This window comes from Zingiber officinale, chromosome 8B (assembly GCF_018446385.1).
Source record: "Zingiber officinale cultivar Zhangliang chromosome 8B, Zo_v1.1, whole genome shotgun sequence".
In the NCBI taxonomy this organism is placed as follows: domain Eukaryota; kingdom Viridiplantae; phylum Streptophyta; class Magnoliopsida; order Zingiberales; family Zingiberaceae; genus Zingiber; species Zingiber officinale.
Genome location: NC_056001.1, coordinates 23,005,236 through 23,020,973, shown reverse-complemented (window position 1 = coordinate 23,020,973; position 15,738 = coordinate 23,005,236). Strand labels below are relative to the sequence as shown.

At 35.0% G+C, this 15,738-nt stretch overlaps 2 protein-coding genes across 7 annotated transcripts in view; one reads left to right on the top strand and one right to left on the bottom strand.

The window, feature by feature from the left end:
- Positions 1-11,115, top strand: part of LOC122014861 (testis-expressed protein 10-like) — a 40,217-nt gene extending 29,102 nt beyond the window's left edge. For all 6 annotated transcript variants that reach the window (XM_042571345.1, XM_042571348.1, XM_042571346.1 and 3 more), the window contains 4 exons: positions 6,560-6,705; positions 6,864-7,004; positions 9,383-9,706; positions 10,810-11,115. In XM_042571345.1, the coding sequence (XP_042427279.1) occupies positions 6,560-6,705; positions 6,864-7,004; positions 9,383-9,706; positions 10,810-10,914 (716 nt within the window). In that variant the 3' untranslated portion in view covers positions 10,915-11,115. The remainder of the gene's footprint in view (positions 1-6,559; positions 6,706-6,863; positions 7,005-9,382; positions 9,707-10,809) is intronic.
- A 1,429-nt stretch (positions 11,116-12,544) lies between these two features.
- Positions 12,545-13,235, bottom strand: LOC122016728 (auxin-induced protein 15A-like). Its single transcript, XM_042574116.1, has one exon. The coding sequence runs from the start codon at positions 13,184-13,186 to the stop codon at positions 12,794-12,796; it is 393 nt and encodes a 130-aa protein (XP_042430050.1). The 5' UTR covers positions 13,187-13,235; the 3' UTR covers positions 12,545-12,793.
- Between the last annotated feature and the right edge of the window lie 2,503 nt (positions 13,236-15,738).

Below are 15,738 nucleotides of genomic sequence, written 5' to 3'. Positions count from 1 at the left end.
CACAAGCGACAAATTAGGAAAATTTCTCAGAAATATATTCCTAAGAGATTTCTAATTAATCAAGTTGGAAGGAACTTGTATTGGGTTCCCAAATCTTGTATAAATTGAACTTTAATTAGACTTAGGGTAAATGTTTGATTTCCTTAAGAGGTTTTATCTAGAAAGTGGTTGTTGCTCTAATAACCAAGAAGGCCTAGTGCCTCGTCACAGCCTGGAAGCCAATTAATGAAATAAAATGTTTAATTGACTAATTGATAAAGCATTTAATTGTAATTAAATAATGCTTTAAATAGTTACTCAAATATTTTTTTCGGTGTTTTTAACTTAGAATTTTTTTTTTAAAAAAAACTTAAAGTTTCTTTTAGGTATTTGTCTATCAAAGTTTTTTTTTGAAAGTATCAGCTTTACTTACCAAACTTACTCAAATATTTTTTTTTGCAAATTTGTTTAACTTAAGAAATTGTATTTGCAAAACTTAAAGTTTTTAAATTATTTATGTTGCAAATTATTTTCAAAAATTTCAAAATCTTGATAAGTTTTTTCAAAATGTTGGACAATCAGAGTTTTTTTAAAAACTAAAAATTTTCTTATATTTGAAAAGTTACTCTTAGATTTTTTTGGTACCCCATTTTTTATGTCATCAAAAGGGGAGAAGGGAAGATTAAGTTTAGGGGGAAGGTAGCTTAACATTTTTTCAATTTTTGCACTTTATTGCAAAGTTTATTGTTTTGACTTTATGTTAATTTACCCTTACTTAACTTGAGTTGCTCACATCAAAAAGGGGGAGATTATTGGTACCTCAAGGTAGTTTTGATATGATCAAAAAAGTTAAGTTAGGTTCTGTTGTGTTTAATCTTGTGTCTAAGTGTGCAGGAACTTAGGAGCACAGGATGTCGAGGAAAACACGTAGATAGCGAGAAGGACGGCACGGGAGAGAGTCGACGGGCTCGATGCGTCTGAGGGACGAGGCACTGTGGAGTACGCGGGCGGACGAGGAGGCGCAACGTTCCCGAGGAATGAGAAGCCGGAGCGGAAGCTTGCTTGAGCAGGTCGGAAGTTGGGTTCAGGTGAGCCTTATTTCGGATGGCCGAAATCACCCAAGCGAGCGGAGCTAGACCGAAGCAAGCGGAGCCGAAGCTGGAGGCCTGGAGAGAAAGTCAACAAAAGGTTGACTTTCACGTTCGGCGCGCCCGGAACCATTCCGGGTGCCCGAAGCAGTCCGAGGCGCTCGGAACCCAAAACTTAGCCAAATTCGACGTGACATGTACCGTTACCTCGGGGATAAAATATTATCCTATTTTACAACAAGAAATATTCAAGCAACACTTGTACACACTTCCTTTTCTGTTTAGCTTCGTCTTTTTGTGCTTTCATTGTTATAAAGAGGCTTCTCCGCCTGAAGGAGAAAATAGTGCGACTTCATCTGTCTTGGATTAACAACCTCCCCGGTTGTAACCAAGTAAACCTGTGTGCCTGTCTTTTAGTCTCTTTAGTATTTCTCTTATGCAAGTGTTATTTTAATTAGGGGTGTCAATTCGGGTGGGTCGGGTCGGGTTGGGTCGGGTTGATCCGATTCAAACGACTTTTGGGCTATTTTCCTATAATTCTTCACTTTTATCTCAATATTCCATCATTATCATACAAACATGATATTAATATACATAAAACATCTAAATTTTTAAAATAAAATTTGATTTTTTTTCGGGTCGACTCGGGTTGGGTCGTCGGGTCGGGTTCATTTTTGACACCCCTAATTTTAATTAAGTTATAAGTCGAGAAAGGTTCGTTTGCTTAATTTGTGCAGCGCTATTCACCCCCCTAGCCGGCCGCTAAGGGTCCTAACACCTTTGATGCCTTCGATGGCTCTGGAGGCGTCCGGTGACGCTTCTAACGGCACCAAAGGCGTCATGCGATGCTTACGACGCCGCCAGAGGCGTCACGCGATGCTTCTGGCTCCGCTAGAAATGTCAAGGAGGCTTCACAAGAAACGTCGAGACACGCGCGCGTGATGTGCTAGTTTCGCCTCCACGGTGCAACTTTAAAAGTCGTCCGTGCTGGGCGGTTCAGAACGACATTTCATTCACTGCTCCTGTTGATTAGACTCCACTTGTCCTTGTATTTATCTGACATTTAGATCTATGAGAGAATCAATGGATTTAGCACTTAACACCAAGGATCAAAATTTCGTTCCATGCCGCCCGGCACGGATGAAACTTGCCGTTTTGCTTGACGCACTAAACCGGCACCGTGAGCCACTTTGTTTCGTGCATCACTGCATTCGTCACAGTGACAACAGGAGGAATCACGTCTCGTGCATCGCCAGCGAGGATGCATGCGTCGCCAGCCAAGAATCGTGAGGCAGATGAAGGCAACCTGCGAGCGGGGAGGCAGTTGCGGGTTGTACAGGTATGAGTTTAATTTTCCCTAAATGCGAGCTGAGGCTCACCAGAGGCGAGGGAGGCTCACTGGAGGCGTCGCAGGACGCCTTCGACACCTCCGAACATCTTCGCAGAACTACAGAAGATTCGGAGGCATCGCGGGACGCATCCGATGTCATCGGAAGCGTCGTCGGATGCCTCGCCTGCCACTGTCGGACGCTTCACCCGCCACCATCGAAGGTCTCGCCCGCCGCCCGACGCTTCGCATATGCTCGTGAGAGCCCTCCAGTGCAGTGTCCATGTGTTCGCGTTGCTATTCTTCACGAAGTTTGCGAGAAAATAAATCCCAGCGTTTATTTAATTAATTGAAAACTTTTCTAAACAGACTTTTCTAAACTCCGATTAAATTATCCCAATAAAATATAAAAATATTAATTAATATTTTGAAAATTAGTTTTATTGATTTAAATTTTATTTAAAAATTATTTTTTTTAAAAAAATCATATTTATATTCTGATAATTTTAAAAAATATTTTGTATTTTTTACTGTTTTACATAATTATTATATATAAAGTAGTATTTTTGTGTTAATTTATATACTTATTATAGATAATATTTTAACACATTAGCTTCTTCAACACATCAAACACAAATTTTCACTTAAATATCTCCTTCTGAACAAGCAACTTGTATGGCTTGAAATACTCAAGACCACATAATTCTTTAGTTTAAAAGTGCCAATGGGGATAAGTTTCATCCTTCTAATTCATGCAGTGTCATTAGCTTTGATGTTATGTTAATGCCATCTATATAAACATCGAGAAGGATATAATTTTCACTGGATACCTAAAAAAAACAGAAGAAAAAAAAAGAGAAGGATATAATTTTCACTGGATACCTAAAAAAAACAGAAGAAAAAAAAGAGAAGGATATAATTTTCAGACCGGGTAAGGTGAAAAGCTGAATGATTTGATTCACTTTTGAAAAAAGATTTAATTTATCAAACCTTATTTAGGAGTTTGTTTTAGCTCATATAAAAACCTTTTCAATTTATATGCAAAACCATTCTCCCTTTGAGCAAAAACCCTAGGGGATTGATGTAGGTATACCTTGGCAAGATTACCATAAATAAAAGAAGATTGATGTAGGTATACCTTATTAGTAAGACCACCATGAATAAAAGCATATTCTTGATGATATATTATTGTATGTTGGAATATAGCCGCCAAGTGAAAGGAAGATATACCGTATCAATCCTAGGTGATAGGAGGAAAATATGTCAGTATAGTCAACATCACATATTTAAGGGTACCCTTTTATCATCAAGTTAACTTTTAGCCTATCTATGGAGCCATGGGAGTATGTTGTGCCAGGAATTCAAATGTGCATCCACCCGTAGGTTTGCATAGCAAACACTCAAGGCTGTGGCAAAGGAATGAGATTGAGGATTTTGAGCACTAGCTGCACCTGTACCTTTTATCAGCTGTGAGTATAATGAGGAATTTGTTCTGCTTGCCGCTAGATGTGGGTTTTGGAAGAAGTGACCAAAGGGGAAAACTTGCGAGGGAGTCACTGTGGGTTCACAAAACACTAACTAGTGTATTACTAATTCCCATTAGTGCACAACCTCACCTTTGATGTTTTTGTCCCACATGAATGTACAACACTGACTATAACATAACTAATAACTTTTATGAGTATGCATCACAAGAGGCTTCTTCTTCAATTTTCCCAAATTTAGAAGGTTGGGGACCTATTATTCTTTTTGAATTAATATTCTTGTCTTTTCTGTTGATATGAGAACCATCTTGAACTCTTTAAGTCTCATTTGGTAATAAGAACAATTTGTTTGTGAAATATAATTATCATCTTTAAATTCTTTATCTTATGTAGGTAATACAATTCAATCCTGATGGACCATGATAAAATTATAGTCTAGGCTCATTTGTTTGCCAGAAAAATTTGATGTGAACAGAATAAACTTGTTAGGTTCATACCTCCAATGCAGTATCAACGCATTATCAATCCATTCAGGTTCATTTAAGGATGAAATGTAGTCAATTGAGTTGACCGCATTATCAATGTAATAGTGTAACAGCAATAACAGGCCATATATCCAAACAATAAAGCAATGTAAAATAGTAATGTCAGAAACTTGTCTTTTTTCCTTATTATTTGTCATGATTGTTGACCTGCCATGCTAGGCGTCGTGATAAAAAAATTTCATTTCATTATTTGACTGATACATGGAACTAGGCGGAAAACGGAACACTACTCGGCATCATGTTGCCGTTCATGGGGAAGGGAAACAAGAGACAAGGAAGATAGAGGAGATGACATACCTTGAAGATAGGTGTAGAAGAATGCTAGGTGAATTTGCCAAGGAATTGGGCCACAGATCAAGGGGAAACCGGAGGAGAAGAAAGCAGCTAAGATGGTCTCGATTCGGTGGTTGGTAGTGATTAATTCGTCTGTAGTCGTGCAATGGAGTTGTGACCATAACTTTTATTTTCCTTTCTAATTAGTGATAGGGATAGAGTTGAGTATAATATGTATTAACTATATGTAATTAATTATATAGTTAATTATATGTTGTTAACTATAAATATATATGTATTAGTTATATATTTAACTAATTGATATTATATATATAATTTATAACTATATGTAATTAATTATGTATAATTATATAATTCTGTAATTAATTAATACCCTATAATTAATTGATAACTTATTAGTAATTATATTAATTGTCTATATTGTTAACCATACTGTATTTTTTTTTATTACAGAGAATTAATCTTGAAATTATATTAGCACGATACCACATAGTACCATAGTTGTATTGTTCCAGTTGAAAACTGAATACGCTAAAGGTTTCAAAGCTGATCATATTGGTTCACGGAGAACAAATACTATATTGCAACTAATGAACAGCCTAGCCATATTCTGCACAATTTCTTAGAGACAGCTAATTTAGTGTTGTACGTGTTCCACCTAGTGCAGCAGTCGGAAATATGCTCATCATGACTTGCTTGTTTTAACAGAAGGCTGCAAATTCTCATCCAGTTTGTATTCCTAACCAGTAGATATCAGTAACATTCAACATGGTCTAGCATTATGGACGTTGTTAGAGGTGGAGGAAAAGATTGTGCTCAACTTTATTGAATACTCGGGGGCTTGTACAAAGTAGTATAGGAACAATCTAATTGAAGGCATAACAATTATTGGTATAATACATAGTTATATTAGTCTATCACTTCCGTCAAATTGAAATATGGATATAAACTAATGTTCTACTTGTTAGATAATTTGTGAAATGAGAAACAAAATTATCACTTGTTCTAGTAGGGCTGTAAACAAGCCGAGCTGAGCCGAATTTTGGGGTGTTCAAACTTGTTTGATAAGGTAACCAAGCCGAACCGAGCTGAGCTTAAAATGAACCAAGCTTTTGAAATGAGTGTTCAAGCTTGACTTGGTTTATTTTTTATGAGCTTGACCTTGTTTGAAGCTTGGCTTGAGCTTGGTTTGTTTATGTTATCAAGCTCTCAATTCAAGATTAGTTTGAGCTTGATTCGAGCTTGGCTTGAGCTTGGTTCGTTTAGATGTTATCAAGCTCTCAATTCAAATTTGTTTGATTGTTTGAAACTTTTAATTGTTTGATTAGTTATTGAGCTTGATAATTTAAATTTATTTATTTATTTTATTTTATTTTATTTAATTATTTATTTAACATATTGAAAAGAGTTTTATTAATGAATATGGTTTGTGAACATTGTTCACGAATGTTGTTCACGAACATTAACGAGCTGAACACATATGTGTTCAAGCTTGTTTGTTTAGCTTAACGAGCTGTTCAAGCTTGTTTGTTTAATTAATCTTATGTATATTGAACGAACATAAACAAGTTCTTACCAAGCCGAACACCAAGCTTGTTCACGAACGCTTGGTTCATTTATAACCCTATGTTCTACTGATTATTATGGCTTGTGTTTGTCTCATATAGCAATTGGATATTTGTAAAATTCTATATACTTTTTTAATTTTACCTCTCAACTTGCAAATATTATGAGTACAGTATATTGTTTCTCTAATGATGATTGAAATGTCTCGGAACAATAAGTAGTCATTTAAATTTTGTTCCAACTATGCTGATTGCTACATATTGCATTTCATTTCAGAAAGGTTTCTTGCCAAATTTTTTGAGGAAGATTCAAATCGGAAAACCTTTAAGTCCATTACAGATGCAGTATTTGAATGCCTTGGTCAGATTGGTGACAGTTGCATTGTCCTGAAGTTGCTTTTCAAGAACATGTTAAATGAGATGGTGTGTTGGCTTTCTTCATAAGCTTATTCTTTGCATTTCTAGTTCTCCATCCCTTATGCATTTATCTCACGGTTGAAGACTTTTGTCTTATAGAAAAAACATTCTATTTCCAGCAAAAATTATGTCCTTACTATGTGATGTTTGCTTGACCTCTGCAGTTACTAAAGCCTCCTATGGACAATTTCCGTGGTATGCTCAGAATGATCATTGCACTTGATGCCAGGCTAACTAAACTTTCAGATGAGGATATTGGTGACTTAAGCAAAATCCTTTGTCGATATATGGTTGATACAGCATCAGTATGTGCTTGCTTAGTGCTTGTAGATTTTCTTGTTATTTATAGTGCGTACATACATACACACACTTAGAAATATTTTCAGCTTAGTTTGAGAGATGGAAAATTATGGTTTGATACTAGGAATGTCAAAAATAAGGGCAGCCCGGTGCACGAAGCTCCCACCATGCGGGGTCCTGGGGAAGGATCCATTGTATGCAGCCTTACTTTGCTTTTTGCAAGAGGCTGTTTCCAGGATTCGAACCCTTGACCTTTTGGTCACATGACAACAACTTTACCGTTGCGCCAAGGCTCCCCTTCACTAGGAATGTCAAAAATAATCATAATAAAATTTATTGACTCCCCTTCACTATGTATGTATCCCTAACACTATTATTGGCGTTTGAAATTTATTATGATTATTTTTGACTAGGAATGTCAAAAATAATCATAATAAATTTCAAACGCCAATAATAGTGTTAGGGATACATACATACACACATATATATGTGTCTGTGTTTTCAGTTCTCTCCAGTGTAACTCAAACAACGCATGTGATGACTACTTCTATGGTCATAAAAACCTCACCAATAAACATTTAATGACCAAACCAAAAGGACTAAACCACTAATATACATCGTTATGCATGAGAATATTAAAACTCAGTTATTCTTGAACCAATTCATTGCATCTTTCATGGCTTTCAAGATTAATTCGTGCATGGCCAATGTGGTCGAATAAGTTGCTAACATTGAACCACATGACACTTGGTGCTGAATATAAAATGTTTGCTTATGAATTTCTTGTAGAGAATGCTGAAGAAAACATTCAAATTGAGATTTGTTATATAATATAAAATTAATTTTTAATTGATTTTCTCATTAACATGTGATATTTATCTGATTCAATTTATCATGGACACTGGGAGCCTGGAACTAAAAAAAAAAGGGCAGCCCGTTGCACGAAGCTTCCGCCATGCAGGGTCCCGGGGAAGGATCCATTGTATGCAGCCTTACCCTGCTTTTTGCAAGAGGCTATTTCCAAGATTCGAACTCGTGACCTTTTGGTCACATGATAACAACTTTACCGTTGCGCCAAGGACTGGGAGCCTGGAACTACTAACCAAAAATGATTAGCCTCTTATGTGGAGTTGTGGTCTGTCCTATAATTTATGAATAGTTTTCTCAATGTTTGTACTAAGGACAACACCCTATCTATCCTATTGGGCGCTTCATGTGTGTCAAATATGACATTTTTCTTTATCTACCGCACAATGTCCACATTGTGCTACACTAGCTACTGCTACCTTCCCTCCATGTTTCTATACACTTGGTTTAAATGATCATTATCTGGTATTTGTGTCATGAGGCAAGGAGACTACCAGCCAAAATGAGTAAGAAGTTAGATGGATTGCTTCAGCCTTTCCATTGATGGAGTATTTTTTATTTAACCCCAACCTGAATAGAGCAGCTTGCCTGAACCTTTGTGAATTCAATGCCACCAACATCAGTTAGCTTAACTTATTGGGATTAGGATACTTCTGTTTTTTTTTTGTCTTTAGATCTGAGTTCTTTTTGGAATTATCCAAACTAGCATCCTTCTGTCAGAGCACATGATTTAATCTTTCTTGCAATTCAGTGAAACCAATTCTCTATTCAGTTCTCAGTGTTCCTGTATTTCTACTTCACCTGTCCAATCAGGTTTGGGTACTCATTAAATGGATGAATTTGGGTTAAATGATAGATTCCTATCATGGGTATGGATCAGTTTGAAGTGTATACTTGGTACAGGTCATATGTAGATATGTATCTTTGCATATTTACAAGATTTATCATGTAGGTTTAACTTAAATTTGATGGACTATATGATTTTACCGGCATTTCATTGTTAGAGATTGATATACATACTTTTTAATACATATTCTGTTTTGATGACATATTTAATTATTTTTGGTGGTTCAATTTGTTATTATTTTTGACATTGGAGGTATTAAATTAAAATATGTTAAATTCTATTAGGTTCAGTTGTGGTTGGGTACTCATGTGCTCATGGGTAGTGATGAGATGGGTACAGGTAGACTACTAAGTAGTACCCATCACAGGTATGGGACAGGTTTAGATTTGGATTTGCTAAGCAGATATTGGTAGTTGAAAAATTTGTGGGTGCCCTAAAATCCACTCTCTGCTATTCTGATAAATAACCAAATATAATCATACTCTTTCATACTTTTATGTTTGTTGAAGTTATATGCTTTTTGGAAAGTGGTATTTTTTAAGGCTTGATTATGAAACTCTTGCATTCAAATAACATACTGAAGTTCTTGTTTCAACAAGTTTTTAACTGCACATTAGATTTCTAAAATTTTTCTGTTTTGGGTACTTAATTTCTCTTGCTTTGACACAGTCTATGTCTGAAGATCCTGGTATGGCTTGTCGGTTCAGTGGGATCCCTACATTTGATTTTTGTCTGAAGCCCTGCATTGTACTGTTGATTGCGAGCGGCAACGTCTTACCTTTTGTGTTGAAGTTACTCAATCAGTTCATTTCAGAAGATTGTATATTGCTTCCTTATGAATCTGATGATAAATATGGAATGGATATCTCAAGTAGAATAAATGCAGTGTTACACATCCTCAGCTTTATGTTTAGTCATAAGAGACTTCACATAAATCTTTCAAGAAATAAAGCACAAATTGATCATACTCTTCTGATCATGCATAACTTATTGGTAACTTAAGATTCTACTAGTACCTTAAGTAATTGGTTATTCATCAATGAACTTGATTGTTAGTTGTGCTATCGCAATTTATGTTGTGTTTTAAGAACATTCACAAGTTTGTTTGGCTAATTTCAAAACCACATTTACATGGACAAGTCAAATTTATGTGAAAAAATATCACAACTTTTCTCAATTCACATTTGCTAGTTTTAGTTACTTCACATGGGATATGCTACCATGACCTTTGTTACTTTGGATTGCTACTCTCTCTTGGCTACATGTTGATATGGCATGACATGAGTATGGGTATGGAAAACAAGCACAATGAGGCAAACTCATATATTTTCTCAAGTGAGAATAGGAGTCTCATGTGAGAATAGGAGGTAAAGAAAATCGGAAGAAGAAACAAAAGAGGGCAATGATATCTCTTGCTTGTGCAGGATGGGTTACTATGGGTTGCTCGACCTCTTCTTGTGAGGATGTTGAAGGGCACATTATTAGAAGGGGAGAGATTGCGAGGGGAGTTGGAATCACAATTGAGAGTGGGGAAGGTTGCAATGGCAGAACTATATTGGTTCATATAATATCAATGAATCCTGGACCCCTTTCCCCTCTCTGTACCAGACCAGTTTAGTGCTGGTTCAGGTTTGGTTCAACAACTAAACACCTGATTCAGGCTCAGCTTGTCTTTCAAATTGAATCTGTTTTGAGTTCCAACCAATTCAAGCCTGATCATGTTTGTTAGGAGTTCATAAATTCTCTAGTTGGATCCAAATCAAGTCTAATTGGTCCCAAATAAAGCCCTAATAACTCAAATTCAGTACTAGTTGATTGAGTAACAAAATTTGAACATTAAACATGTAACCCAACATATTATTCTTGATTATTAATCAAAATTTATACTTTCTCTTTTGCTGAGTTCTTGTGATCCCATTTCAAAGAAATCATCTGTCTGACATCTGAATCCATACCTGTGAGATTCCTGTGTTTGAGTAACATAGATCAAGACAATGATAGTGCACTCTTTGAATATATCTAATGAAACATTTATCAATGTACAATCAATATTTTGGTGTTCAACTGTTGGCTGATTTATCTATCTGTATTTGCAGGATTCAAATAAGCATAACATTTCATATGAAGAAAGAGGCAGATTACAGAGTGGTCTTGATAAAATGAAGGGTAGCATATGTGATCTGTGGATAAAAAATTCATAATCCAATTAATCTTCAAAGAGTCTACTAGGGTGTCAGTGTGAGTATTGACCTCATAAAAAAAAGAAAAAACAATGCATAGATAAGCAATTTTGTAATTCTAAATTTTCTAGTTAAATCTATTTTTCTCATGTTTCCTGTTCAAACTCTTGTGTAATTTTATGCTTTTGGTGTTTGATGTATGGGCTATATTATTCGAGTCAAGTATGTCGGTTTCCAGTAGGAAGCAATTGATTGAATATTTAGAAGATTTATCAATATTTTAAGTCACATTAATGTCTTATTAATTTTTTTAATGCTATACTGATAATCATTAATATTTATGCTCTATTAATGTTAATTGTAAGGCATTAATATTGATTACAAGTTGTGTTAATATTAAGTATTATTTATGTGAATATTTATTTTATTTACATATTTTATATGTATTAATATTAAGTATTATATTTCCCTGTGTTTTGTTTCTTGTTATTGCATTATTTTTTTCCTGCATCTAGACGATTAACATTTGCATTTTTTGTGAGATTGGAAAAAAATTGTGCAGTTCGCAAATCAATGTATTCATTCATCTACTCCTATTCTTCCATAACTTGTTAGAGAATGATTAGATATTGCATGCTTGGATTGCCCCGAGCATTATATTTTGGACAATTAAATGTGAGTAGATGTTGTTCTTGCCAAATTGAGTTAAAGAGCATTTAGTTAGTGTTTCCATGATTCTGAGTAGCTCTTACAAAGGCCACAAATACTGCTGATTTGGAATCTTCATTAGGAATACTCTTGTATGACGATGCTAACCAAGGATATCCAAGCCATATGTGAAACTTGGGCGGTGCCTTTCACAACCAAATATATTACAACCAATCAAAGCAAAATTTAAAAGGAATTTTCAGATGTGGGATGATCAACCCATTTTATAGTGCATATGCGATATGTGAGGGCAATATGTAGTGGATATAATGTTCATAGATAAAAATGATTAGCATATGTCAATAAGTATGCTAATCAACCCATCTATTTCATAATTCCATAAAAAATAGTAATCATAGTGTACAACACAAGAAAACTATATAGAATAAATTGTATCTATTATTCTCATGCATATAACTATTACCTTAAGTGTTCATCACTAGCAAAGCGAATGGTTAACAATTACAAGTTAGTTACATGCTACCAGATTAAAGCATGGTTTAGTGTTTCCCAATCACCTTAATTATCATTTTTAGTGAAAAAAATCATCATAAAAGTCCGTAGTTTTAGATAATTAAATGAACGAAACCATTTTTTTTCTTCCAAATTTGACTTTATAGATAGTCTGCTTAGCATGCATGTGTCTACTCTGTTTGCTTAAGTGCTTGGATGTCCTAAAGGATCATATATCACAGATGTAATATGGTCCCTTATCTACAATGCCTAGACAGAGTCTTGGACTGCTTTCTTAGAACTCTAAATCAAAATCAATACCCAGTCTATAGAGAGGTCATATAAAGGTCAAGAGGATAAGGTAAAGGTTGAAAGAGTTCAGTCAATAGTGCTAGTTGGAATTCTTGTTGCAGTTTCAATAGGTTTGCAAAACACATAAGATTGGAATTCATAATTTATTATATATTTAGAAGACACATTGGATTTTGAGATTTTTGTAGCTATTGCAGAATATTTTCTCGGTTGTTTCATTGCTCATGCAGTGCTCTTTGTATAATAGAGAAGAAAGATTTATAAATTAGAAGTATGTCGAAAGATTGCAATTTTCCAAGTCCACTCATAATCAGAAATAAAGAAAGAAAACACAGGACTAGAACATAGATTTTTGGGGGGAGAAGTGTCATCCCTCACCTTGCATCCACATACCACACAAACAAGAACATAGGTTTCCTATCGCACATTAGTAGCAAAACTCTTCCTTATTCTCCTCCACAACCCTCACTATGCTCTCAAACACAGATACTTTACATGGAATTCTCAGCACACCTTCCTGCTCAAACCCAAACTCATCCTCTGCTTCCCTCAGCAGAATCTCAAACGCCCTGTGGCTCAAATATTCAGTTGGGATCACAAACCTCTGCATTTCCTCTCCCACACACACAGCAAGGCACCCTCTCGGTATGCTGCTGTTGCTGCTGCTGGAGAAGGAGAGGTTCCTCTTCAGGAACTTGATGCTCTTCTGGCTGCTACTGCAGCTGCTGCCAGTGGGAGAAACTGTCAGCTTCTTCCATTTCTTCAGCATCTGTTGGAGCCTCACCACCTCTGTGATCTTGTTGGGCTTCTTCGAATCCATGCTTCTCGTGGTGGCTCAGACTAATGCTGATGGAGGTAAGGACTGTGATTGTGTCATGATGCTTCAGTTGTATGAGAATTTATAGGCGCTGACAGACACAATTCAACTACCTTTTTGCATTTCTTTTATTAACAAATGCAATATTTTATTGGCCTTATTGCTCATGATTGCAGAAAATCTACCTTCACACAACCACTAGATCTACTCTGAATTGTTCTTACATAACTGAACTGGTTCAGATTTACATCAAGGAAAATAAAACTAGTTCTAATGATCTATTCATCATTGCCACAATCATATGGATTGGTCAAAGGATTCCCATGTGGGTCTATGGAATTGATTCCCCTCTAGGAGCAAATATGCATGCAATCTTCTCCAGATGCAGTTTTTGGTACTTGCTATTGTTTTCTTATGTCCTTTACCATCCTAAGCATCTACGATCTTAATGTTTTAAATTTGATTTAATATAATTGCTCCTCGCTTCATAATGCAGTAGGGATATTTGTTTGTCTGTTTTATATTTGTTTTTAATGCATTTGCGTGCTTAGGAGAACATGACAGTTTGACAATGAGCAAACTTCATGTGCGATCTTCTGTTTCACAAACTGTGATCTTCATTTTTGTTCTTACATATTAGTCCATTAATCTAATCATTTGGCAGGTGAACATGGTTAGTACTAGTGCATTATATATTTTATTTCTACTCCATCAACCACCATATAATCATTAAGATATAAACATGATGATTGATCATAATATATTTCTATATGAAAGCCATTTTTTATACCAAATTTACTGTAGATCACATTTATATTATTTTCACTAACTAATAATTTGAAGAGTATACTGAATTGCTTTTGGAAAAATCTTGATTGATCTTGGTGCATTTTAGAGTTGACAGTGTTTCAAGAGATTCAGGTATCTTTACTGAAATTGACATATGGCCATTATATGAGTTTTGTCACAAAAAATCTGAATTAAATGAAAGGCCAGTGCCTATTTTATCTGCATTTTGTGTTATTTGTTGAAGCAATTTAGTTCTCATCTTCAATGCAATTGTTGTAGTGTTGTTGCTGCCAATCCGAGCACTGTCATGTCAGCTATCAGCTCATGCTGTAGTTATTTTAGTTGGAGACAGTTATTATCTCTGCATCCTTAATGTTAATAATAAATGAAAGAGATGAGCAGTTTGTTTTTTTTAATCTCTGCATCCTTACACTATCCACATGCCTCGTGAAGTCACTAAAGTTATTGCAACTTGAGAAGTGCTTCTGTAAGGTTCAGACGACATGTGTTTCTGCAAGTTATGAATCTTTACTTCGTACATTTTTTTTTTTTGAAATTTTGATTTTTGATAGAAAATATTTATCATTAGATTAAAATATTTTTGTTTATTCATATTCTTAAGTAGAATTGAGTGTTTGGTTAAAACCCAATCTAAATGAATTAATAAAAATCGAACAAATTAAATTTTTTAATTAACTAAATTCATTGAATTTTTAAATAAAAATTGAGCAAACTGAACATATGAACATATAAAATATTAGTTAATTGGGTAAAAAATTAAATTAATCAAAATTTTTAGCATTAAGAAATGAGTTTTTGGTATAGTTTGTTGAGGAAGAGCCCATTGACAGAGAGACAATGGCAAAGAAGACATGCACGAATGTGAGCTTGGCCATCAAAGCAAATGTTTCTTATGATGACAAAATTTCAAATGTTATCATCCTCCGATTGGACCAAAGATAGTCTCTCTCTTTAAATTGTAGAATTAAACTTAATGTTAAACGGGTAAATAATGTTATAGATTGATTCAATCAAATATAACAAAGGTAATAAAAATATGCAATAAATTTTGTTAATAATTTAAGTATGAATTGATCAATCAATCTAGAAGCGTAGGCATGCCGTAGTTATAAAATATGTTTTTTATTTTTAAAATTTTCTTGGATGGTAAAATTTTATAGAACCAGAATTTTAAAAGTTAAGCGCAATAAAGTAAATAACACAACACTAAAATAAATAAAAATGTTATTTTAGCTGTTGTCAATAAGAAATGAAGCGTACATTGCAACGTGTCACAACATAGAAGATGAAAGAGCACTTAGAGCACAAGCACAAGAGATTAAGAGATTAGTGAATGAGTGATAAAGTGAATTAGTGATTTTCAACCTTTGTCTTGAACTCCTTATATAGGACTCCTCCAGTTGTCTAGAGTTTTTTCGGTCGTCTGTATCGATACTGATGTGACTATAATTTTTATTTATTTGATAACATTAACAAAGCTCTCCGGTCCATTGGATGCCTTTCGGTTGCCTGAATAGGGGTCAAACTTTATTTTGAACGCCTTGATCAAATTGTCGGTAACACCATCTCTTGGTCGCTTGGAAGCTGCTATGATTGCCTGGATCTAACACGATCGCTTGGACCCTCTGAAGTCTTTTCATTTAGAGTTATTATCAGTCAGTTGTCCTCGAACTCCATCCGGTTGCCTAGAATCGTCGAGCATGCTTCCCTTCAATAGTTTCACGTAATGAGTAGGATACAGAATA

Excerpts from the sequence above, each read along its gene's own strand:
- LOC122016728 (XM_042574116.1), bottom strand. The coding sequence starts at position 13,186 with ATGGATTCGAAGAAGCCCAACAAGATCACAGAGGTGGTGAGGCTCCAA.